Here is a 27,282-nt window from a genome sequence, read left to right on the forward strand (position 1 = left end):
TCAGTCTTAACCTCAATCAAGGCTGAGGTGAAGAGATTACAGTGACAAATTGAAGATGAAACGAGACAATCTGACAGTATTTTTAAGGTTTTTCCAGGTTATATCTCAAAAGAACAGAGAAATAAGAACTGACATATATCGTCTTTGTTTTAGCTAAATGTTAACAAAAAAATAATATTCTTATACTGCCTAACCTGTACAAAAGCAATTCTTGTTCTGATATTAACTATAAAACGGAGAGTTTTGTTCACCAGTTTTTAGCGGTATGTATTGTAAGTGAATAGATGGAACATATTAAAGTTGATTCCATTGTTCATTTTTATTAGTGGTAGATAGGGTGGATGGAGATTCCATGCCCATGGAGATATTAAAACAAGAGGTCAGGAACACCCTTCTCAATGGAGCTGCCATCTTCTTTCCTGATCGACAGACCCGACGGAACCATCTCTTCACCATGATGGTAATTATTATCTGAAAGGACAGTTCCCATTCCTGAAGTCTATTAGGATGAGATCTATTAATCTTTGTTCTCTCTGAATATATTGTCAGTTTTAATTTCCCAATTGTGGGGGACACACAGATATCAAAGGACAAGGACAGTATTTCATCTGTGTTTCACAAGTGTTATCTCACAAAGTCACAATTTAGTCTCCATCTTTATGACTTGCCTTCAATAAAATTTTGTTTTATTTTTATTTCCCAATTATGGGAAAGTTTAAAATGAATACCAAAGTTGACTAAATAGTACAATAACTCCTATCAGCCCCAAATGTACTAATCATCTAGCTTCAACATTGATGAACTTGGGCTAATTTTATTTCATGTATAAAATGCTTCACCTACTCTTTTCCCCACAATCCAGTATCATTTTGAGGTAAATCCCTGTTGTATTTTATTCAAACTATTTCAATATAGATCTGTAAAGAAAATATGACCAAGTTTTGATCTTCAGCTGGTTTTCTTCTCCCTCCTAGACCCCTTCTCCATGTTTTTCAGACTTCATACCAGGAATGAAAGATGCTTTCAGTATTTATAAGCATTATTTTACCAAATGGAGTATCCTATACAAAAATCTGTTTCACTTCTTTGCTGGAAGCATTCACCAGGTGGCTGAGCAAATGATTTTTTTTTTTTTTTTCTCACACGTCTCACATGATAAGTAGAAAGAGAACATATGATCTCTAGAATGACATTGGTGTCTGTTAGCAATGCAGTCTTGTCTCTTTTGCCTTGCCCATCCCTTCAGACAGCAGCAATGAGGATTGTTTTTTTACCTTCTCATGCTGATGAATTGAATAGCACTGCTGACTTTTCACCATTCTAAATAGTTCTTTCTTTAGGTAATTATGTTTATTGTGACCTTATCTTAGCTCCCCACTGTGCTGTGCCAGGCAGGGCCCTGGGCTTAAATTCTCTGGAAATCCCTTGTCAGTGCCTTATATTGAAGAAAGTGTTCAGTACATTTATTTAAGAAAAAATAAAATTCCCCCAAAGTAGCCTGGTAGTCCCACCAGAAGGTCTATCTATTTCCTATTACTGACAGCATAGACTGTAAACGTACAAGACAAAGGAAAAGCTTTGATCCTGATTAAATACAGAAAGCTCATGAGAATTGCACTGTCTTTGCCTTTTGCTCTGGGGATGGCATTCCCAATGATAAAGAGTATATATCCCCTGGAGGTCCATTGTCTGAACATTTGTATCAGGCTTTTCTACAGGAAGGCTTACAGATGTTACCTTTGGCAGGGAACCAAAGTCACCTGCCATCTTTTGTGTGGATGGTTGGTTCTGCTGCTTCTTAGCACTGGACCAGGTTTTAGGTGGTTACTGTAATATGGTCCAGGCCCTGCTCTCCTCATACTATGGACCAGTGGGTGGTGGTATTTCATGCTTTTATAGGTCTTTGGAATGTCATGGTATAGATTTTTTTTGAATGTACACTTTCTGGTTTTGTAGAAGAATGTCACTGAGCAAGAGCACAAGCAGTCCCTGCAGCTCACTTTCCGTTCACTATGCACATATTTTAGGTAAGATCATACTTCAATTGTCAAATATTTCAGATCTCTGCAAAGTCATTTTCTTTAGCTATCCCCTCCTTCCATGTCATTTGGAGTAGTACTTTTCCTGCCCTACTAGAAAGCTCAATTTCTGGAGTGAATTATTACTAGGAACAAGGACGATTAAAATACTGGTTGAATTATAGCCTTGTCAAGAGCTTAGTCCAAGTTCCAATCATTATAAAATGAGTTAGAGTTGAACCTGCTGAAGGCTTCTTTGAGTTCTTCATTTTCTAAATAAGTTTTAAAGACAAAAACTAAAAAAGCCAAAGAAGTTGGGGTTCTGTACTCAAGTGTACAAACCCAATTACATTAAAACCAACTGTAAAAGCACAGAATTGTAGTTCACAGAAGAAAGGTTCCAGGAGGGGAGGCTTGGAGATTTGTAGTGTTTTGATTATCAAAGAAACGCAGCCCACAGGACCATTAGCTTCTTTGTTAATCAAAACACTACAAATATATATCTATAGATATATAAAATTTAGTTGTACATGGACAGGTACCTTTATTATTTATTTATCTTATTGAGGATTGAACTCAGTGCTTCACATGTGCTAGGCAAGCACTCATCCACTGAGCTATAGCCCCAGCCCCCAGGTATAGACTCTTGATGGAGGAAGAAAGCTAATAGCTCAAACACCTGCCTGCAAGTCAGACTGAGCCTGGTACGGATGCCTGACTTACAAGGCTAGCTATATAAAATGTTTCCAGAATCAAATAGCAAGGATGATGGAAGAGCCTGGGGCCATTATCTGAACAACATTTGAAGTAGGGAATCATTAGCCTGGATTGTCCAGTTAGCATTCATGAGGTCAGTATTTCTTTTTGGTGGCCAAGGTGATTTACTCATTAGACATATTCCTTAGGATCTTTTCTAAGGCCTGGAGGATTTCTGAGTCTGTGCTTACAGAAGGGTATGTGGACAGATAGTGGCACAGTCTTAGCTGGAATCATGGTTTATCTTCCTGATGCAGACTCTTTCCGTCCCATAGAACTGATACTGAAATCTTTCTGGGATTTTTTAAGACAGAAAACATGAAAATCCCCTTCTTGAAACCAGATATGGTGACTAATTTGTGTATTTTCAGTGATAAGGATCCAGGCGGCCTTCTACTTTTACCTGAGAAAAGTGACCTGGCTGACATGAACATCAGTGAAGTCCTGGCAGTCATGAACACCCTCCTCTCTGTTGCTGCTCGAGAGGTATCTCATGGCTTCCTCTCTCTCTTCTTTGCCTTGTGCTTTTAGGAACACATGATATGGTAGTCGCTATGCCTGTCCTTTAGCCCTTATCTACAGTATGACTTGATGATTACACATGAACACAGAGGTTTCCCAGCTAACCCCTATGAACAAGTAAGGGGACCTTTCCTTTCCTGTCCCCTGGTAGTCAGCAAGGAGTAAAAGCACAGATGTGTTTATTAAGACTTCTGTGAGGGGCTGGGGATGTGGCTCAAGCGGTAGCGTGCTTGCCTAGCATGTGTGTGGCTCAGGTTCAGTCCTCAGCACCACATACAACAAAGATGTTGTGTCCGCCGAAAACTAAAAATAAATAAATAAATATTAAAATTCTCTCTCTCTTAAAAAAAAAAAAAAAAAAGAAGGGCAAAATTCATTGATGAGTTTATTTAAAAAAAAAAAAAAAGACTTCTGTGAAAAAAGAGGAATGGATTTGTAATCAATGACCCTGATACTATCAGTGGTCAGCCCAACACGTAGTTATATATTTGTGATGTGAATTTTGTGGAAAACTGTTTTGACATTTAAAAAAAAACTGATTACTTAGTAAATTTGAAGACTAATCAAATCTGAAAATGTAGTCTCTTTTTCCCATATTAATGATATTTTTTAAACTTTGTACTTCTTTTTTTCATATGAAAGGTTTTGCTTCTCAAAATGTAGTTCATGCTCTTAATGATGGGAAGCACCAGGAATAGTGAAAAAAATAATAATTTCCAGGTCCTACCCCAAGCTACTGATTTGGAATGTCTAAAGATAGGTTTAAGAATGTGCATTTTTACCAAGCACTCCCAAGAAATTTGGAAAAGAGAGAAATGCTTTCCTAGGAGCCAAGAACTACCTCATAGGGCTAAATATAGGAACCAGAGAGAAGAGGTGTTATGGTAGGACAGTCCACACCATACCCTTGAGATATTTAATGATATGGATGTCAAGGCAACTTATCTGTTTCTTGTAACTGAACTTAGTGTCTTTAAATCTTTTATATTTTTGATAGTGCTTTACTGTTCTCAAGTTGCTGTTAGAGCCATGATTTTATTCATTCCTCACAGGCTGGAGCAATAGGCCAGTGAATAGTTATCTCCCTCCCACCACCACCAGTTCACTTATGGTGTCCTTAGAGAGCTTATAATCTGACTAGATTATCTGCCACAGTCACACTGATGCTGACTGTTATTTAGGCCTATTATTGCTTTAAATCCAGGGTTGGGATTTCACTATGGTGCCTATTTTCTTTAAGCTAACATTAATTCTTTATACCTGATTGGTTCTCTGTTTTCCACTGTCACATTAATTTTCTCTTATTTTCATTGTGCTTTCTGTCTTATTTCCAGACTCTTCTGCCTACCTCTTGTTTTCCTTCAAATTCTCATTCCAGCCTATTGCTCATCCTTACTTGTTCTCTGCTCTGATTTGCCATTCTCATCTCTATCTTTATTTTTACCATTTCCCACACCTTCTCTTTCTCTTGGAAGCTCACCTAAATTATACCTGTTACACAAACCCTTGAAACTTTATCTTAGCTCTTACCCTAACCAGTTCTTCCACTAAAGTCATATCATCAGTTCCATTGGGCAAAAAACCTCAGGGTTCCCACCTGGTATTCATAGATGCTGCTGAAACTTAGGCCATTGGACTCTAAGTCTTATCCTCTTTCCACTAAGCCACACTTGCTTTAAGATATATGTGGGGAAGCAAGGTGGCATTTGTCCAAGAGAATTTCCTCTAACTATTACCATATGGAGATCAAATACTTGTCCTTTTTTCTCCTCCACTCATCTGTGATACAGAGGTTACAGATATTATTGGACCTCATAGGCCAGAGATCACTGTAGCCATTAACAGAATTCCTTGAATTATCATTCATGGAGGCATTTATGGTTATGTTAAAGAGGTAGAATTAGTTTAGAGGAAAAATGTAAAGGTGATCCAAAGTATACCTAGCATGAAATTTTTCTGCTAAGTCTGTTAACTCAACGGTATCGCTGAATACCTGCTATGTATGAGACCCTGTTCTAGGCACAGCAGATACAGTGATGGCAGAGCCCAGTCTTGAGATCAGACAAATGTGTGATTAGACAATTCTGACCACATGGCAAGAACTGTCAGAAGGTGGGTATGGGGTCCTTGGGGGAGTCAGGGATTCATACCTCACCATGTCTGGTAGAGCTGAGAAAAGGCATTTTCGAGAAGATGGTGCTAAAGCTCTGCACAAGACCATGAATAAGGCTTAAGCAAGCAAAGAAGAACAGAATGGCACTGTAGATGGAGGGACTGGCACACACAGAAGCTTGTGACAAGGTGGGGAGGAGCAGGTGTTCAAAGAGCAGGAGTGATAATGGGTGGACGCTAAGCATGCTTAGTTCATAGTTCTGCCAGTGTTCAGATGTTGATACTGGTTGCACTCAGGGTAGTAGTCAGTGCTGGAGATTGTAATCAGTAAAAAACAAATGATAGTTGAAGTCTTAAATAGAGATAGTATCATGTCATCCATGTGTTTCTTGAGGCAATCTTACAGAGAAGGGGTAGAGTCTCAGGAAGAAATTCAGGAGAAACAGAAGCTTGGGGAGGAGACAGAGCTTCATAGGGGATAGAGGTCAAAGAGTCTCTGAGGTTCAGTGGGAAGGATTTGCTCGCGAGGTGGTAAATGGTGTCTGAGGGGAGTGGTATCCACAGAAGCAGCAGAGTGGGAGGGAAGGGGAAAGCAAAGCCTCAGAAGATAGAGGCAACTTCTAAAAATGAGGTAGATATATATGAGTATATATGACAAGGTGCCGTGGCCCACACCTATAATCCCAGCTATGTGGAGGCTGAGGTAGGAGGATCACAAGTTCAAGGCAAGCCTTAGCTTAACAAGACCCTTTCTCATAATAAGAAATAAAGATGAGTTAGGGTGAAGCTCAGTGATAGAGCACCCCTGGGTTCAATCTCCAGGACCCTCACATGCACATACACACACTCATGAAAGAGTGTGTGTGTGTGTGTGTACAGATGGCTTACAGAAACAACTCTCATTTAAGTATTAGAACATTACTAGTATCTTTGAAATCCCGTCCCCCCATCCCCATGTCTTTTCATGGCTCACCTTCCACTTTCCTCAACAGCTACAGCCACCATTCTGAAGTTTGTGTTCATCATTCCTTATTTTTCTTTTTCTTTGTAGTTATCCATACCCAATGTGTTTATTTTTCCTGATTTTGTCCTTTAACAGAATCATATGTGTACAATCTTTTTGTGGCATGTTTTGAGATTCATTCATGTTGATATATGTGTTGTCATATACTTTCCCTGGTGTGCAGTATTCCCTCCATAAACATGTCACACTTTTTTTTATCCATTTTTACTTTGGAGGGATTGTTGGGTTAGTTCCAGCTTGAGCCCGTGACAGTGCCAATACAAGCATACCTCATGATATTTATGTGTAAGAGTTTATCTCTAAAGGTCGGGTGATACTTCAAAGAAACTCCCAATAACAAAGATGGTGGTTAGAGAGCCATGGAAAGATGAAGATTTATTTTAAGGTGAGAAAAATTTAACTGAAAGCTCACGAGAAGGAGCCAAAGAGAAAAGAAATTTCAAGATGTAAAACAGGGAAGAAATAAGCAGTGGGGTGGGTTCCTGAGCTGTGGAAGGAAATATCCCGTGGAGCAGAAAACATTGCTGTAAAGTTTCTGAAAATTGCAGGGCAAGAGAGGAGTTTTCATAATGCCATCTTTCTTGTTCACTTCTGGGTTGAAAACTCTTCTGAGACTATTCCCCATACAGGTAGTATTTTTTTTTTTTTTTTTTTTGCTAGTAATAGCTGCTCTCATAGAGGGCCCTTGGCTGTATTCTTTGAGTAGCCTGCTTGGGACATTTTGTATTTGTCTGCTTCCTTGTAGTGTGAGCTGTTGATGCTCAGTGGGACCCAAGGGGAGGCTGGCTCTGTGCTCCTCTCCCTCTTCTGGTCTGTCCAAGGCAGCCTGCTCTCCTGGTGCTATCTGCAGCTAAAGGCAACTGACACAGCAGCCAAAGGCCTGGCCGTGGACCTTATCGAAAAATGTGAGTGTTGATATTAAATACACAAGAGCAGGTGTCTGGATTTAACTCTGCACAAAAACTTTCTCTTTTGTAACTCACACAGAGATGTACACTGGTTCTTTTTTTTTTTTTTTTTTTTTTCACTAGGTTCTTTATTAGAGTTCAGATCTATGCTGGGTGCAGTGATGCACACCTATAATCCCAGCTACTTGGGAAGCTAAGCCAGGAGAATTACAAGTTTGAAGCCAGCTTCAGAAATTTGGCAAGACCCTCAGCACCTTAGTGAGACCCTGTCTCAAGATTAGAAATAAAAGGGGCTGGGGATGTTGCTCGGTGGTAGAACTCTACTGGATTCAATCCCCAGTGCCACAAGAACAAAAAACACAAAATAAAACCAAAAAACTGAATAGGGTAACTTTTGCCCTCTTAAAATAGAATTCTATAGTATGTCTTTTTGCTCAGAATTTCCTATTTGAATGTGGTATATGTCTTAGTATTTTTTTTTTGAGGAATTGGGTCATTCCATAACCTGACATTCTCTCTTCAGTCACACAGCACTCTTAGATGATGTCTCACTTGTCAGGATAGTCTGTCATCCATGGCTTAATCAAGTCATCTAAAAAAGAGTTTTGAGCTTTTAGCATCCAAGGTGTATGAATACTGCTGTGACCTCTGCCAGTCCTGAAGTATTCAAATTCATGTCCTGTAAACCCACAGAAAATTATATGAAACTAACAAGTTCTGAGAAATTGGGTGGGAAAAATTTGGTTTCATCAAACTTGCCCTGAGCAGCCATGGCATAAATGCTTAGGGTACTGAGTCCTATAATTGGAACCTGTTCCTTCAGATTGGTGCCCCTAATGCCTGGGCCCATTGTATACTAAAGGAAAAAAGGATGCTGAGAGCTGGGCCCACTGACAATGTAACTTCACTTATAAAAGTGATATCTCCACTTCATCAAAAACTAACAAAGACAGAAAACATCTCTTTAAAAGTAACCTTTTACTGAAATTTGCATTGCTTTCCCTTCCAGAGGAAAGCATTTGGATGGTGCTTGGTGGTCCCCTGGTCTTCTATTGTTGAGTCTTACACACACACACAGCTTCTGTGGTCCTCTCTGGCTTTGTTCTTGGTAACAACTAAGCAAGTGATATTCCCTCCGTATAAAATATTAACCGCTTTCTTTATGTTTTGATAGATGTGGCACAGTTTCTGGCAAGCATGAGAGTGATTTTGGAATCCCTTTTGTCACAGTATAGTGGGAAAACCATAGTAGAAAAATTATGTAATTCAGTGTTTTCGATGGCAGCTCGTCAACTGGTAAGAAAATGTAACAAGCAGAGTAGGGGTTGGTGATCAGTACCCCAGGCAGGGCCTGAGGTGGACACTGGGTGCCTTTGTTCATCTTTCTTTAGGTCATCTTCCTGTTGGACTTCTGCACTTTAGACATTTCACACTGCACACTCTTGAGAGAGTTCAGTACCCTAACAGAGCTATTGAAGAAGCTCTGCAGTGACCCTGAAGGAGGGCCAAATAAGGTAACTTGAGTGGGTGTTTGACCCTGTGTTGCTTCCTCTCAAAAGAGATGTGACCGTACTGAATGGAACATACCACTGACTATAGATCTTCACAAATAAGTTGCCTCTAGAAGGCAATTTTATTGGTGGTTTTTTTCAACAAAGAGAATAAATGGTGATCCAAGTTTATTTGTCATAGTCAGCATTAGAAAGGAGATACAAAGAGTAAATTATGCAATTATAACACAAAAGTTACATAAGATCCATATATGTGAATAATCATTGAAGTCTAGAAGAGAAAATGTATGTTGAAAGGCAAATTAGAACTAGGCCTAGTGGCACATGACTGTTTTCCTAGCAATTTAGAAGGCTGAAGCAGGAGGAGCACAAGTTTAAAGCATGCCTTGGTGATTTACGGAGACCCTAAGCAACATAGCAAGACCCTGTCTCAAAAATAAAAAGGGCAGGGGATGTGGCTCAATGATTAAGCACCCTCCGGTTCAATCCCCGGTACCCGCTGCCTCCCCAAAAAAAGGCAGGTTAGAAAGTCTGACATTTAAAAGAATTCTCTCTCTTACTTAATCTTATAGTACACGAAGTTTTTTCACAGTCTTATTTAAGTATCACAAAAACCCTTAGCAGTAGAAAGGGCATATACTTAATAGGTTTTTTAAAAAGCAAAGATTCAAAGAGAGATAGTGGTCTTAGATTTGCTGAGGTCCCAAGTAGGAATATGAGGCCTTTAAACTCTTAATTCAGTGTTCTTCCCCCACCCCACTGGAAATACATATTGTCAATGATTTGTAAGAAATAGTTCTGGCTAAGTGTGGTGGTGCATGCCTGTAATCCCAGCAGCTTAGGAGGCTGAGACAGGAGGATCACAAGTTCAAAGCCAGCAAAGCACTAAGCAATCAGAGAGACTCTGTCTCAAAAAATAGAGACCAGTTTTTGAGTCACAAAGAACGTGTTTACGACTGAAATGCTTCCTCCTCACATCTATTTGACCACACTGGCTAGGTATTTGGCTTAGTGGTTAAGTCCCCCTGGGTTCAATCACCAGTACCAAAAAAGAAATAGTTCTGGGCTGGGGATGTAGCTCAGTGGTAGAACACTTGGCTACATATGTGAGGCCTTGGGTTTGATCCAGGGCAAGTGCAAAAAAGATAAAGACTGATCCCAAAGTTCCTACAGTAGACTAAAAGCACATGTCTACCTTGCTGAATGATAGATATCTGTTGATCTCTGTTCAGATGGGAAGGTCAGGTGTCTTTTAGCTTGCATGACAGCGTGGGGCTGTCAAAGCTCATGTGCCTACAGCACTGATAGAGAAAGCCTATTGCGTATGGCTGGGTGTGGAGTGATGAATACTATCTTTTTTAAAAAATATTTTTTTAATTGTCAATGGACCTTTTATTTATTTATTTTTATGTGGTGCTGAGAATCGAACCTAGTGCTTCACACATGCTAGGCAAGCACTCCACCACTGAGCCACAACCCCAGCCCAAATACTGTCTTTTCTTGACTCACTTGTTTGCTTAGCTGGATGTAGAGACCTGGCAGCAAGAACAGCCTGTGGTTCTGCATACATGGACCAAAGAGTCTGCCCACAACTATGAAAATAACTGCCACGAGGTGTCTGTCTTTGTTAGCCCAGGGGCAACCTATTTTGAGGTGGAATTTGACGAAAGGTGTGAAACTGAAAAAAGGTAAGACTTACATGTTCTTTTCTCCCTAGCAATAATGGGTCAAAAACAAGAGAAGAAAAGTAATAAAGATTATGCTTTCACAGATATGATTACCTGGAATTTACTGATGCTAGAGGTGGGAAAACACGCTATGACACAAAAGTCGGCACTTACAAATGGCCTAAGGTGAGTGATATTCTTAGAAATAAATGAAACACTTCTGTAGCAATTCTGTCAACCCTTAGAGCAAGAGGTGTAATCTTTGAAGGGAAGCATTTATATTACACTTTAATAAAAGTAAGATTTGTATCAAAGTTGACAAACTACTATCTGTTGCCTGTTTTATAAATAAAAAAGATTTGAAACACAACCATTCCCTTTTATCTCTTATAGCCACTTTGGTACTGCTTTGGCAGGGTTGAATGATCACAACACGGATTGTGTGACCTGAAAAATCTAAAATATTGGCCACCTGCGTTCTTTATAGGAAAAGTTTACCAACCCCCAGACTCTTTCAGCATTGTCCAGAATAAATGAGGATCTGTCACTCTTGTCAAGGACGGACTGGTGGATCTGAATGAAGGCCCAGACCATGGTGAAAGCCAGGAGTCCAGTTCACAATTGGATCTGCTCTCTCTGGGTTGGAGATTAAGAGCTGCCCCAGGCTGTTGACCTTCTCTCTGCTCTCAGGGGTCTTGGCTGGCAGCAAAGGACTAAGCAGGTGTGATCACTGGCTGAGTAGGTAGTAGGCAGATGGGCATCTGAATTTAGAAAGCTAAGCAGTAGTTTTCTGCCAATTATGCTTTTTCATGAGTGTTGCAGTAAATTTTGTGTTTCAGTCACACCTTTGTACATTTCTCCTTCAGTAGTTGTGCACTTGTGGAAATAGAGACCAGTTTTTGAGTCACAAAGAACATGTTTACTACTGAAATGCTTCCTCCTCACTCTATTTGACCACATGACATTTGTCTGTCTCTAGAAAGTGACCTTTAAGGATGGTCCTCGGCTACAGTTCCTCTTTCACTCTGACAGCAGCAACAATGAGTGGGGCTACAAATTCACTGTCACTGCCTATGGCCTGCCTGATGTTGCTGTGTCTTGGGGGTTAGATTTACAACTCCTTGTCTCCCGACTGATGGGACGCCTCGCCTCCCAGTGCATGGCACTCAAGTCTACGTATCGTAAGTTCACAGCCCTGTCCCTTCCTTCTCCTTACAACTGTGTTTAAGAGCAAAACATGTACTCTCCCTTGTGGCATCTTCACATAAGATCAGGGCAAGGTATTGATAATATTCCGTTCAGTTTCCTTTAAACCAAGCCAGAATAAATTGTCCACTTGACATCATTGACATGAAATTTCTTTTTTTTTTTTGGTACTGGGCATTGAACCCAGGGGTGCTTAACCACTGAGCCACATCCCCTAAATAATAGGTATATTATTTAGAGACAGGGTTTTGCTAAGTAGTTTAGGGCCTTGCTAAGTTGCTGAACTTGTGATCCTCCTGCCACAGCCTCCTGAGCTGCTGGGATTATAGGTGTGCACCATCACTCCCGGCTGACATGAAGTTTTTTGACTCAGTCTTTGGCCCACATCACAACGGGTTTTGTGGATTCCCCCTATTGAAAGAGAACAAGAGAAAGAGGGAGATGGATTTTTTTAGCAACATCATAATAATGTATTTTTGGAGGTAGATTTAGGTATACTCCAACCAGAAGGCAGAAAAATAGAATAAATTAATTGTATATTGTTTGAGTAAATATTTATGTATAGATATAGATATGTGAGTATGGATTTGGTCAACTTGTTATTAAATTCAATTTATAGAACTTGTTATTAAATTCTTATAAGTAATAAAACTTATAGAATAAACCTTTCTAGTAAATTTATTTCTGTATGATCTCTTGAGTTTTTCCAATTATAAAAGTAAAAGCTCATAGAAAAATTACATACTGGAGAAAAATTGAAGAAAAGTAGAATCACCCTTACTCCTAACACCCAGAGATAACTATTATCAACATTTTTAAAATTCCACCTAATCTTTATTTCTGTGTCTATTTAGATCTATGGTGGGTATTTAATTATTTTTTTAATAAAATTAAGTTTATAAATTGTGAATGTTTTCCCATAATTAATATTCTTAAATGACCTCCTATTGTGTGCTAGAAGTAGTTTACATTTGGCTTTCAGTTTAGTAAACAGGTTAATCACTTCAAAGACACCTTGTAACTGAAGTTATCCCACAGAACAGCAGCATTTCAGGACTTGTGGTTTAGGTTAATCTATAATGTGTTTCTCGGAAATGTGAGTGAATTTCCTCTTAGGTTTTTTTGTTTTTTTTCTCTCTTTGTTTAACCCTTTTCTTTGTTAGTTCAAAGAATCTCAGTGTATTAAGGAAAAAATAGAACTCTCACAAGTCACCTTCTTTTTCCAGAGTTAGGAAGTAATATGGTAATACCACAGGCAAAAATGGCTTCAGTCCTGAACTCTCCTTTGTGGAAACCTGTCTTCAGGCATCAGATTTGTCCAGAGTTGGAATTAGAAGCAAGCTGGCCCACTCACCCACACCAGGATAGGAAGGAGGTATTTACTCTTCTGTCATCTTTACATCTGGGTGGAAACTGTTTACTAATGTCTTATCACCCCATTAAACTGTTAGTGCCTTGAGGCAGAAACTGTTCCTTGTTATTTGTTATCCCACTGTGTACCCCAGGGACCAGTCAGCAATGGGTGTTCAAAAATAAGGAATGACTCCAGTGAAATATAGTAGGTATTCAGTAAATCTTTCTTGATGGCATTATCAATCAAACAAGTGGAGTCTGTTTCTAGTGCCTACTGAGTCACACTTAAGAGTAAATGGTTTTTGCTATTCCTTTTGTTCTCCATACAGCTGTAGCACTTTATTTAACTGTTCATAATATTTTAAAAACTAAAAAATTTGCCCTCTGTTTCTACTTTCCATCTCTCCTTCCCTTTTTCTATTATTTCTCCTTCCTTCCTTCTTTCCCTCCCTTTCTTTCCCCTGCAAGTTATTCCATGGTCAATTGCCAAAGTCAGTAGCTCTTTCTCCATTTCTACTCTCCTTTATCTCCCTGTTAAATCAAACTCCTTCAGACCCTCTCTTTTTTTGATTCCATGATAGTCCACTGTCTTCTCTACATCCAACTCTCTGTGTGCCTCCTCCGTTGGCCTTTCTCATTCCTTCTTCTCTATAAGGTAGGCTATATTCAGGCTTCCTCCCCTTTTCTACCATCCACCAAAACTTTATTCTCTCTTTTCTCTTTAACTGTCCCATCTGTGGGAATAATTCCTTAATATCAGTTTCCAGCCCTCTTTTTTCTCCCAGACTCCAGTATCTTCTCCATATCTTCATCTTCCTGTTAGGCGTTTTCATTTTAATGTCCTGACTCCCATTAACTCTGAAGTAAAAAAACAGAATGTCTCCTTTACTAACTGCTCACTTCTGTTGTAGTCATTGTTTGCCCAGGCCCAGAGCCACTGCTCCCTCACATCCCCTTCATCCCTGCCCTGCTCTTGCCTTTCCTATCAGTCAGTTGCAAGCCCTGTAGATTCTTCCTTATGGTGTTCATCTCTGTCCTTTCCTCTGTCTCCATTTTTATCCAGGCCCTCATCACACCTGCATTATTACATTGGTACCTGCCAAGTTTTTTTTTTTTTTTTTTTTTTTTTTTAAATCACTGCATTATCTTGTCATTCCACTGCCAAGCACCATTAATGGCTCCCCGTTGCCCACAGGGTGAAGTCTAAACTCCTCAGTGTGACAGTCAAGGCTCTCTACAGTCTCCTTTCACCTTAACTATCTGACTCTAGTTCCCACCACTCCCCAGCTGAGACTTCAGGCCAGGTCAGTCTCCCCACTGACTCTTAACCTCTGCTAGTGGTTATATCCCTCAAGGCCAAGCCTTCCCATCCTTCAGGGTTCAGCCCTAATCCCAAGTCCTTCAGAGGCTTTCTTAATTACTTTAACCTGCCAGGAACTCCTTCCTTTGAGTTCTCAGCACTGGGTGTCCCCTTTAGGCATTTGGCACTGGATAATCTTTTGCTTTATGGTAGTGTTAGTTTTAATGCATTTAAGTTTTATTTTTATTTGCCTTTATTAACCCATATACATCTGTCTGGTCTCCCTAAAATAGATTTAAACTTCCTGAGAGTATGCACCATTTGTTTATACTTCTGCTTTATCTTAGTAGGTGCTCAGTAAATTTTACTTTTTGATGAATATTTCAAATGTGATTTTTTTTTTCTTGTTCCTAGGTTAAGAGCATTCCTGATGATCCCTGCCGCCATTTTCTCCTTGATTTTGCCCAGTCAGAGCCTGCTCAGAACTTCTGTGGGCCATATTCAGAACTTTTCAAAGGATTCATACAGGCATGTAGAAAACAGGCCCCAAAGACAGATATAGTTGCTGGTTCCACTATTGATCAAGCTGTGAACGCCACCTTTGCTGCTCTGGTGTATCGCACTCCAGACTTATATGAGAAGCTGCAAAAATATGGTAACTTATATTACAGGGAATATGTTTGATCTGAAGGCTAATTGCTAAGTTATAAGAAGCCTATCTTAAGGGAAAATTTAGAAATTCTAAAATGTTAACACATATCTACAACTGTAAACTTCATCTTGTTCTACTTTGTCAATCAAAAGATTCATGGCCAATTTATAGTTAGCAGATAGTTATGTGTGGCAAGTAGCCTTGAGTTTCTGAATTAGCAGATACTTTGTCTTTTTCCAGAATTCTCATGGAAAACTTCCAAGAAATTTAATAGAAAGAAACCTTAATGGTGTCGGTTCTGAAACTCAGAAGCTGCACTGCTCAGGTTAATTAGACAACCTTCCTGCACCTCTGTTTCCTCATCTGTAAAATTGGTTTAGAATTCCTTAGCTCCAACATTCTAGAAATTCCAATTAAAGCCACAGGTATTTAAGTTATTGACTGTGCTAATAACATGCTTGTAGAAGGAGGCAAATGAAGGTACTAACTCTTTCTCTAGACTTGCAGCTTCTCTGTGGCATGATCCCACCAGGCTGCCTCTGGTGGGATCTCTGTGGACAGCCTTCCCTTCACCATTTCTCTTCCTCACTTCCCTCAGGGCACCATCTCTGTGTGTTGTTCATATGTGCAGCTTACATCCTAACAGGATCCACACAGAAGATCTCTACTCTCTCTACATTCACACTTTTTCAGGGAAAAGCATTGCAAATCCTATGTAAAGATAAGGCTTACGGCTGGGGTTGTGGCTCAGCGGTAGAGCACTTGCCTAGCATGTGCAATGCCCTGGGTTTGATCCCCAGCACCACATAGAAATAAATAAATAAATAAAAGGTATTGTGTCCAACTACAACTAAAAATTAAATATTAAAAAAAAAAAAAAAGATAAGGCTTAGGCTTTTCCAAGGTGCTTGGCAAGGTATGTGTTCTTTCTGATGCAGATGAAATAAGTGAGAATAGATGCTTCCTTCCTTTAGAGTAGGTGATTGATTATTGCTCATGTTACTATAATTGATATTATCCCTGCAACATGTATTGCTTAGTTCTTTAGCTCTCACATTGCACTTTATTTCCTGATTGAGAAACTATCTCAATTACTTCTCAAATCTTAACATCTCCTTTAAAAAAGCCCACCACCTAAATAAAACTACATTGAAATGTGAGTAATGTATGGAAACAAATATCATATGGGAGAGTGTATCTTCACTAAGGAATGGGGAGAGGGACAAGGGAACCTGCATGGTTTTGAAGGAAAAAAGAAAACAATATATATTTTTGTGATCAAATGACAGTAAGAAAGCTGGACACTCCTTGTTACTTGAGGGACTTTTCAATAAATGTATAAAGGCCTGTGGGTTAAAAGCTGAGAAACAGAATGTTTCCTACTAGGGGGAAGTCAAACCATGTTCCATTCCACATATGTGTTTGTAGGAGAGAAACACACAATCAAATGTGGGAACTAGAAATAGCTGGCTGTATGTGGCTTGTTTCTAATCTGTCCTTGTTGAATGTGGCCCATTCAGTTCTTTGTGCATCTGCCTTTATGCTATAGATATCATAATAAAGACTATTCGTGAGTTCTTTAAAACTGAGCTACATTGAGAATGCTTTTTGTCTAAAAATTGGGTTAGAAATGTAAGAGAGGAGTTTTTCAACTTGAACATACACTGCATGAGGTCAGTGACCATGTCTTTTTCTCAGCATTGTATTCACAGTGCCTAATGTAGAACCCAGCACATGCTAGGGCTTCATAAAATGTTTATTGTATTGAACATGGATGCAACAGAAAGCTTCATACTGTTTTATTGTATTGTATTTTGCTTTATGAGAGGGACAGGCCTCTTAGGTCTTGAAAAAAATTTTTTTTTCAAATTATAAAAAAAATACTCATGTAGAGACTGAAAAAGTCTAGAAACGTTTAAAATAATTATGAACTTGTTGTACACAGTGCCACACACCTGTAATCCTAGTGACTTAGGAGGGTACGGCAAAAGGATCGCAAATTCAAAGCCAGCTTCAGCAACTTAGTGAGACTCGATCTGAAAATAAACCATAAGAGGACTAGGGATGAATCTCCTTGTTAGAGTACCCCTGGGTTCAATCTCCAGGTTCAATTTCTACTTCTGAAAAAAAAAAAAAAATTATGAACTACAATCTCACTATTTAGAAAACACCTCTATTAACTTTTTTCTATATATTAAACTGAAACTGACCTTTTATCTAGGTGTTTTATGTTTGTATATGTCCATCCATGTTATTGATTGATTGATATCTCAATAATAATTTTAAAAATTAAATTATTTTATTATTATTATTATTATTATTATTATTATTATTATTATTTTTAGTTGTAGATGGATACAATACCTTTATATATTTACTCACTTATTTTTATGTGGTGATCAGGAGCAAACCCAGTGCCTCACACATGCTAGGCAAGTGTTCTATCACTGAACCACAACCCCAGCCCAGTAATTATTTTTTTACTCAGTTTTTGTTTTGTTTTTATTTTTGAGACAGTGTCTCACTGTTGCCTGGCCTAGTTTGGAACTCACTGGCTCAAGTGATCTTCCTCATGAATAGCTGGGACTACAGGTTTACACTATTATGACTGGCTTTCCTCAGTTTTAATTTTTAATGTTTTAGGATTGAACCCAGTACTTTTTTTTTTTTTTTTTAGTTCTGCCATATTTTATTTTTTTTTAATTTTTTTTTTAATTTTTTATTGTTGGTTGTTCAAAACATTACAAATTTCTTGACATATCATATTCCACACTTTGATTCAAGTGGGTTATGAACTCCCACCTTCACCCCATACACTGATTGCAGAATCACATCAGTTACACATCCATTGATTTACATATTGCCATACTAGTGTCTGTTGTGCTCCGCTGCCTTTCCCATCCTCCACCATCCCCCCTCCCCACCTCTCCCCTCCCCTCCCCTCCTCTCTCTCTACCCCCTCCACTGTATAACCCTGAGGGTCTCCTTCCATTACCGTGCAATTTCCCTTCTCTCTCCCTTTCCCTCCCACCTCTCATCCCTGTTAAATGTTAATCTTCTTCTCCTGCTCTTCATCCCTACTCTGATCTTAGTTACTCTCCTTATATCAAAGAAGACATTTGGCATTTGTTTTTTAGGGATTGGCTAGCTTCACTTAGCATAATCTGCTCTAATGCCATCCATTTCCCTGCAAATTCTATGATTTTGTCATTTTTTAATGCAGAGTAATACTCCATTGTGTATAAATGCCACATTTTTTTTATCCATTCGTCTATTGAAGGGCATCTAGGTTGGTTCCACAGTCTTGCTATTGTGAATTGTGCTGCTATGAACATCGATGTAGCAGTGTCCCTGTAGCATGCTCTTTTTAGGTCTTTAGGGAATAGACCAAGAAGGGGAATAGCTGGGTCAAATGGTGGCTCCATTCCCAGCTTTCCAAGAAATCTCCATACTGCTTTCCAAATTGGCTGCACCAATCTGCAGTCCCACCAGCAATGTACAAGTGTACCCTTTTCCCCACATCCTCGCCAGCACTTGTTGTTGTTTGACTTCATAATGGCTGCCAATCTTACTGGAGTGAGATTGAACCCAGTACTTTGCACATGATAAGCAAGCATTCCACCACCGAGTTACTCCCCTGACCTGATATTTTAAAGATTTTACTTTAGGTATTTTTTTATATTTTATTCACTTTGAGTAGTATTTCTATTTCAAAAATTATTAGTTTGTACGAAGTTAGTTTGAAATAACACAGAGAACCCATCCAAGTATTTGTGGCTTAATCGATGATTTTTCCCCTCAAGTCTCTCTTACCACCCCTAATGCATGAGTGTCAGGAGGATTTCTTCTGTATTTTAAAAGGTTCAGAAAATATTTTGTGTTTAAAGCTACAGTAGTGAATTGAGTAAACTGAATGTAATCACTTTGTCTCTCTTCCTTCCCTAGTAAACAGCCGGGCAAGGTAGCCCTGAGTGAAGAGTTTGCACAGGTGTATTCTTTGGCGGATGGGATTCGAATATGGATGGTAAGATTTTCCTTCCCATGAGATTTTGATATATTTTAGGTTTTCCTACCATGATATCATGGCAATAAGTAAGTAGGCCTTTTCTCAAGAATATAATTTGAGGAATATTTTTAAACTAAAGTTCGGCTATATGAATATAAATAAAATAATTTAGAACCCTTGAAATCATAATTTATGGGGCAGGATATTGGCCAAATTATATTGTTATATTGTATACATATGCCAATATTTAACAACAAATCCCACCACTACGTACAACAATAATGCACCAATAAAAAATGTGGAGGAAAAAAAAGAAATCGTAATTTGGTGATTGTTGAAAATATTGAGTAAATGGGGTTTAGTTGAGCCCTCTTTACATCTTTTAGTAACCCTAGAGGCTACTCCATAGATCTTAGACCAGAAGGAAAAGGATTGCTTTATATACTCAGCATCCATTGACAGTTTTAGGCAGGGGAGAGGCCTCGGGTCTGCATCTTAGAAAAATGGTTCTGTAGCATTGTGTAACAGCAGTAACATGGAAGAACCAGCTGTCCATCAGTAGGAAAAAGTGACAAGATATACTGAATATTATATTATTACAAAATACTACATTATAATAATATATAATGATGTAATATTATATTACAATGAAAGTGAATGAAAAGAGCCACATGTATCACCATGGATAACTCTCACAGACTTGATGAACAAAAAAGCAAATTGCAAAAGGATGCAGAAGTGTGGAAATCCTTGTAAGATCCTAATTCAAACCAAATCTGTGTGTTACACCTATAAGTATGTAGTTAAAACTTTTTATAAATTCATAAAAAAGATAAACACTAAATTGTTTTTATTTCTTAGGCATGGAGATGAGTACCTATATATTAGTGTTATTATTCCTTACATATTTGCATGCATCTTAAATATTATGTTGTAATTGAGAAAAAAAAATCTTTGAGTAGAGGATAGATAATGAAATTGAAAGCAGAAGACTTAATTGCAGTAATTAGATGAGGATGGCTTTTGCAACTGAGGAGATAAAATCCACAGGGCTTTGTGATTGATGTGAGTGGTGAACAGGAAGAAGGAATTTAGAGTAGTCCCAGGTTTCTGGTGGTGATTTGGTGGATGATAGAAGTGTTGACCAAGCATTAGTCTTAGATCTGAGAGTGAGGAGGTAAGTTCAGTTTAGAACCTGTTGAGTGTAAAAACATCTAGGTTATCTAAGACATCTACCTGGAGAGTTCATTAAAGAACCTAAATGGATGATGCTTCACAGAAATGTCAAGGCAGAGATAAAGAAAACTTTAAATAATTTGTAATAAGTTCTTTATTTTGTTTTGTTTTTAAATATGAATTTATCTAGGAACAGACAGCCTTGGACAGAATACACAGTGACTAGAACATTGGTTAGTGCCCAATATATCCTGAATAGATAGAAACCAAAGTGAACAGAATCTGACATAAGAAACTAAAAGGCATTGTTTTCAGAATGGTGGGAAGAGATTCAGAAGAGTATGCTGACAGAGAAACCAAGGCAATATAGTAAAGTTTAAAGAAAGAAGTATTTAGGAAAGTCAGACACCATGGACAATTTATGTAAAAAGGATTTGGCAATTGACAAGGCACATTGTAGGTTATGCTCCTGGGTTAGCCTAGAACAGACTGTCCATAGTTGAACAACATATCAACCTTCTCTTTGGTACCTTGACACCTCATACATCACACATGGCCTTCTACCTTAGCTTTCAGCATTGTGGCTCATGGTGTGACCATTGCCTGGACTATAACTAAAATCACCATTCTCTACCTAGAAGTCTCAGCAGCACTTAGGGGTTTCTTCTCATTCAAGATAGAATGGATCAAATTTTGTCTAAGTCAGATGTGGTGGCATACACTTGTAATCCCAGCTACTCAGGAGGCTGGGGCAGGAGGATCAGTTGAGTCCAAGGATTTGAGGTTAGCCTGGGCAATATAGTGAGAGCCCATCTCAAAAATGAAATTTTTTTGGTCCAAGCTTGACCCTTAATTTCTCTAGACCTCAGCTTCTTTGTACTAGTAAGCTTTAACTATAGGCATCTCCTATACTAATGTTTTAGATTTTTTTAACTAATAAAGTCATGTATATAAAATCCTCCTAAATAACACGTACTTGAAAAGAAGGTAGTTTTGCAGATATACCTTTAGACAATTTCAAAGCCTGGAAGACTTTCAGAACATACAAAAACAGCTCAGCCCTGTGTCCTCAGCAGCTGAATAACAGCTGTAAAGTCCTCTGTGCTCTTCAATGCTGTGTGCCTTTGAAGTACTTCAGTGTAACTGCCCTTGACACCCTATCTGGACAGCTTAATTTTGTGGCTCAAATCCTCTCCCCAGTTAGAGATGAAACAGAAGTCCCTGATGAGCCTGGGGAGCGAGGCAGAAGAAAAACACAGTTTGGAAGCGACTGAGGCAAATCCAGAGAGCCTGGGTGAGTGTGCCACTGCCAGCTGTGGTCATCCGACCTTCAGTTTTCTTTTCAGAACTTTGAGAACCAGCACCCTACCTTCGGGTTACGCTAGTTGAGGCCACGTAGACCAAAAGTAATAAAGTTACTAAATGTTGTTTCCTAATACTTGTCACTAATGGAGAAAATGCCAGAGAGGAATAAGTATTTATTGACATGCTCTAAAGTGGAACATGTTTCTGATTACTTGCCTTGTCAGCCTCAGCAACTTTGTGAGACCCTGTATGAAAATGAAACATTGCCTAGCATGCAGGGCCCTGAGTTCCACCCCTAGTACTGTATATGCACAAAACAAATATGCTGAAGTTTTTACAGGTGAAAAAGTCTGATCCCTAGGATGTACATGGAAATAATTCAGGGAATGGGAGCCAGTGGGGGTGGGGGAAACAAGATTGGCTATGAGTTAATAATTACTAAAGCTGGATAATAGATATATTGAGAGGTTCTTACACTGTTCTCTATATGTTTGAAATGTTCACCATGAAACTATTCCAATATAGTCCTGGAAAGATCTTGGTTTTATATAAGGAGATAAAATTTGTTTCTATTCCATCAGTACATGTGTATATCACAGTATTAACGAAGGTATTTCTTGCCCTACATCAGAAAGTTTAAATAGATTATTTTCTCTCTGAAAGTAGGCAATATATTTAATTTTAATTTTTTGTTCATTACCATTCTTGTTTTATTTGTTTCATTTAGCAAAAGAGTGTATTCAGAAAAGTCTTCTATTACTAAAATTTTTGCCCATGGCTAAAAGTTCAAAAGAAAGCAGTGACAAGGTGGTGACTGCTGATGAAACTGATCATCTCCAGCCACTTGACAGGCGCCAGAGGACAAGCTCTGTGGTCGAAGAGCATTTCCAAGCCTCAGCGTCACCCACTGAAACAGCAGCCCCAACTGTAGGAGACAAGAGTCCTGGCTTGGAGATCCCACCAAAGTTGCCACCCAGCAGTGGCCCTCCCACTGCAGAACCTTCTACAGCTGAAGAGCCCTCATCACCTTCCACACCTACCCGGCGGCCCCCCTTCACTCGAGGGCGACTCCGGCTGCTCTCCTTCAGATCCATGGAGGAGGCCAGACCAGTGCCCACAGTGAAAGAGAAATACCCAGTTTTAAAGGATGTCATGGACTTCATTAAAGATCAGTCAATCTCTCATGAGAGGTGAGCCAATCATTCCTTCCTAGTATTCTGTCTTTTCAAGACACAGGTACCCAGTATAGTCAAAGGCTTAAAGTTCATGTTAAAAAGAACAGATAATATTTAGGATAAACCAAGTCTTATTTTGAATATTCAAGAAAAATTTTTAATTTTTTTCTTTATGAGTATTTTTTTTTTCACTTAAAACTTGGACATTATACTATTTGTAAAATGTAGCCCAGCAATGTATCATTAGGATTTAAAAAAAAAAAAAAGACGAAGCATTTCTTTTGGTAGCTGCCACTTAAAATTTTGTCTTATTTTAACCCTGGGGGAAATTTAGAATTTAATGTTTTCTGACAAAATTACTTGCCATAGACCTACCTCTTTGAAAGTATGATGGGTTTGAAGTTACTGAGGAATTTCTTATGCTAAGAATGAAAGCTTTGTCTCTTCAGGGAAGTAAAGACGTTAGAGTTCCTTTTGAATTATTTAATTTTAAAAGTAAGTTGTTGGGCTGAGCATGGTGGCGCTCACCTGTAATTCCAGCTATTCGGAAGGCTGAGGCAGGAGGATCACAAGTTCAAAAGCCAGCCTCAGCAGTGGTGACACTCTAAGCAACTCAATGAGACCCTGTCTCTAAATAAAGTACAAAATAGGGCTGGAGATATGACTCAGTGGTTGAGTGCCCCGGAATTTAATCCTTGGTACTAAAAAAATAGAGTTGTTGGGTTTCTGCAGTTAATGTGTACTAATTTGTAATGCTGAGTGATGACCTAACATAGCAAACAGATATTGATACTGTTCATGCATGTTATTTCTAATCCTCACAATAGTCTCTCCTTTTCATTCAAATGGCTTCAGAACTTGGGTGGGGGATACATTTTCTTTCCACCCCAGTTCAGGAGTTTTCTGGGCATTCCTGACTTGAATTCTTTCTCTAGTGTTGTAAAGGTTCTTTCCTTGAGGAAAGCCCAAGCCCAGAGCATCCTGGAAGTCCTGAGGATAATTCAGTACTGTACAGAGTCTCTTGGGCAGCCTCACTGCTTCCATCCACCATATATACTTTTCCTGTTGGAACTCCTGACCTGTCAGAAAGATTTTACCAAGTAAGTACAAATGCTGAATCTGCAAGGAGACCAAGCAGCGGTCATTGTAAAGAAGTCCTAATTGTCTTCTCTAATGAATAACTGTCATTTCTATTTGGGAGTCTTAAGTTATATTTTTGCTGAATTTATTTTCTCATTCTAAGGAAAAATGGGTTATATCATTTTAGAAAGTACCAGGAACATGTTCAATCTTCCTGATGACTTACCACCTTTATTTTATTAGAGTCAGAATTGTATTCCTTGTGTATCCATACTGTCATTCAGCCCCTGGCAGCTTTGAGCTAAATGTAATGCTCATTTACAGTAATGATATTAACCTATCTCTCAAGGTGGTTCTAGCCTTTGCTTGATAAATAATTTTTTGAGTGTCTACCCCTCTAAGCATTGTATATAATAATGGGCAAGGCAGACAAGGTTCTAATGGAGCTTATTCTCTACTAAAGAGCAAGAGAGAGCATTTTAAAATAAATACATAAATAAATATCATGCCAGGGGCGCTGGGGTTGTGGTTCAGCAATAGAGTGCTCACCTAGCATGTGCAAGGCACTGGGTTCAATCCTTAGCACCACATAAAAACAATAAATAAAATTAAGGTATTGTTTCCAATTATAACCAAATATATATGTATATATATAAATGCCAGGTACAGTGGCACTCACCTGTAATCCCAGCTACTCAAGAGTCTGATGCAGAAGGATTATAAGTTTGATGCCAGCTTGAGCAACTTCACAAGAGTCTCTTTCTCAAAATAAAATAAAAGAGCCAGGTGCAGTGGCGCACGCCTGTAATCCCAGCAGTATGGGAGGCTGAGGCAGCAAGTTCTAGCCAGCCTAAGCAACTTAGCGAGGCCCTAAGCAATTCAATAAAACTCTGTTTCTAAATAAAATATAAAAAAAGAGGACTGGGGTTGTGGCTCAGCGGTAGAATGCTCACCTAGCATGTGAGAGGCCCTGGATTCAATCCTCAGCACCACATAAAAATAAATAAATAAAATAAAGGTATTGTGTTCAACTACAACTAAAAAATAAATATTAAAATTTTTTTTAAAAAAAAGGGGGCTGGGATTGTGGCTCAGCGGTAGAGGGCTCAGCCGCCTAGCGCATGCAAGGTGCTGGGTTCAATCCTCAGCACCACATAAAAATAAATAAAGATATTGTGTCCATATTTAAAAAATCTTTAAAAACTTTTTTTTAAAAATATATTAAAAAAAGGCTGGAGGTGTAGCTCAGTGGTTAAGCACCCCTGGGTTCAATCCCTGGTACCAAAATAATACTACTACTAATAATAGAATGATCTGGGAATATAGTTCAGTGGTGGAGCATTTGCTTAGCATGTGTGAGGCCCTGAGTTCAATCCCCAGGACCAGGAGGATTGAAAAAAAAAAATAAAGAATCAGATAGTGATATTGCTATGTGGTGATTTAATACAGAGTTACGCACTTTGGGTAGTCAGGTTAAAGCAGACTGAGGAGACGACATGTAAACCAAAAGATGATTCACCAGCTGAGGTCAGGAGAAAGATGTAGAAGGAACAGTACAAAGGTTCTAGGAATTAATTCACATAACAGCATGGCTGAGTGAAAGGGGAAATGGCGTAAGGCAAGGTCAGAAAGTTAGGCAGGACTCTGATCACACCAAGATGTGTGAATTTTATACTGAGTTATAGATGGAAAAAACCATTGAAGATTTTGAAGCCCAGGAGAAGCACACTTTGATTTATAAAAGATACCTCTAGCCACTGTGTGAAAAGAGTGGAAATAAGAAAAGCAGTTAGGATAATAGTAGTTATTATAGGACACTATTGTGTCCTAAGCAGACAAGGAATGGTGATGGTTTGAACTGTGGAGTGCTGCTAGAAATAGAGAAAAAGGACGACCTTCAGGATAGATTTTGGAGGTGGAATTGTCAGACTTATCTGTAGGTTAGACAGAAAGGGTGAATGAAAGGTAGGAATCACGGGAAAAGAAACTCTTAGGATTTCTCCCGGAGCAACCAGGTGCATGGTGATGTATTTTACAGAGGAAGAGAATATGAAAGAAATGGATAGGGCAAGAATAAAAAGTTTTGTTCTGACCATGTTGTTTGAACCACTTCTTTGATATCCAGATGATATCGGGAAGACCGGGATTAGAGTTAGAAGTCCTGGAAAAAAGTCAGGATGAGGGATAGAATTCAATTGTCATCCGCTATAGATGGTTTTTAAAACCAAGAGACCAGATGAGACCTAGAAAGAGGGCAGAGAAAGACAATAAGGAGCCCAGGATTGAGCCTTTATATAGGAATCTTTATTTAGAAATCAAACAGAGGAAGAGGAGGCAGCTAATGTTATCAAAAGGGCCCTTGAGATATATTAGAAACTTAGGGATGGTGGTGCCATAGATGCCAAGAGAAGAATGTTTCTCCAAAGACAAGAATGGTCAACTGTAGGGCTGGGGTTGTAGCTTAGTGGTAGAGCTCTTGCCTAGCATGTGTTGAGGCACTGGGTTTGATTCTCAGCATTGCATATAAATAAATAAATTTTAAAAATAAAGGTCCATTGACATTTAAAAAAAAAGAAAGAAAAGAAAGAATGGTCAGCTGTGTCAAATGCTGGTGCAAGAAGTGAGATAAAAACACACTGTATTTGGCAAAAATCCTAGTGGACCCAGGGGGCTGAAAGCCCAGTTGGACTGGATTGAAAGAGAATGGGGGTGATATGAGGCAAAAACAGACTAAAGACAATTAGTTCAAAAATTTTGAACTTAGAAGGGAGCAGAGAAGGGGGGATGTGGGACAACTAAGGATTTTATTTTGTTTTGATTTTTTGTGGTGCTGGGGATTGAGCACATGCTCTACCATGAGCTACACTCCCAGCATTGCCACTGAGGTGTTAGAATGCTTTTGAATATTGATGGGAATGAATCAGCAGGAGGGGAAGCCAATGTAGGGGAAGTGGGGATAGTCTGCAGTAGCAGCTGTGGAGTTGATTTTGGCTTTGCACAGAATCAGGGTAGCTTTGTGATAGCAGAAAGAAACAGGATAGACAGACAGTTCAGTGCAGATGCAAGTTGGTTGCTAAATTGGTGGTACAAAGATGAGGGATTTCCTTTGATCACTTATGTTTTTTTAAAGTAAAATGTGAGGATAGTCATCAAAAAATGGAGGGTTGAGAAGGCTGTTTAAGGAGAAGCAAGAAGGTTCTAGATGATATGAAAATTGAGAAAATCAGTCTATGAGACTGCCTTATAATATTTCTAAGTGCTTATTTGAGAATTACAGTCATGAATTTAAAGTGACACTGGTCCACTTGTTTATGTGACCTAGCTACATACAGCAGTTTTGATACAAGTATAAAATTTCTCAGCAAGCAGATGGAAGTAGAAGGAAGCCAGAGAGTTGGCATGGGCCAGGGCTCATTTGGAATTGAAGAAGAGATTGTGTGAGAGTCCACAGTAAGACAGCAGGATGAGAGGTTGTAGGCAGAGTTGCATGCTCTGAAGTCAGCCATCATTT

General features: G+C 38.9%; 1 protein-coding gene across 1 annotated transcript in view; it reads left to right on the forward strand.

Annotated features, from left to right (window-relative positions):
* Nucleotides 1–304: 304 nt before the first annotated feature.
* Nucleotides 305–27,282, forward strand: part of LOC124102278 (zinc finger ZZ-type and EF-hand domain-containing protein 1-like) — a gene marked incomplete at its 5' end in the record, with an annotated part of 55,529 nt that continues 28,551 nt past the window's right edge. The window contains 16 exon segments of the mRNA XM_046458510.1: nucleotides 305–460; nucleotides 1,957–2,027; nucleotides 3,146–3,260; nucleotides 7,178–7,337; nucleotides 8,515–8,636; nucleotides 8,732–8,854; nucleotides 10,373–10,539; nucleotides 10,623–10,704; nucleotides 11,498–11,699; nucleotides 12,951–13,099; nucleotides 14,792–15,032; nucleotides 18,926–18,933; nucleotides 18,982–19,053; nucleotides 21,412–21,505; nucleotides 22,244–22,706; nucleotides 23,627–23,791. Of these exon segments, the coding sequence (XP_046314466.1) occupies nucleotides 305–460; nucleotides 1,957–2,027; nucleotides 3,146–3,260; nucleotides 7,178–7,337; nucleotides 8,515–8,636; nucleotides 8,732–8,854; nucleotides 10,373–10,539; nucleotides 10,623–10,704; nucleotides 11,498–11,699; nucleotides 12,951–13,099; nucleotides 14,792–15,032; nucleotides 18,926–18,933; nucleotides 18,982–19,053; nucleotides 21,412–21,505; nucleotides 22,244–22,706; nucleotides 23,627–23,791 (2,390 nt within the window).

Source organism: Marmota monax, unplaced genomic scaffold (genome assembly GCF_021218885.2).
Source record: "Marmota monax isolate L192 unplaced genomic scaffold, Marmota_monax_Labrador192_F-V1.1 WCK01_AAM20220418_F8-fsc01467, whole genome shotgun sequence".
Taxonomy (NCBI): Eukaryota; Metazoa; Chordata; class Mammalia; order Rodentia; family Sciuridae; genus Marmota; species Marmota monax.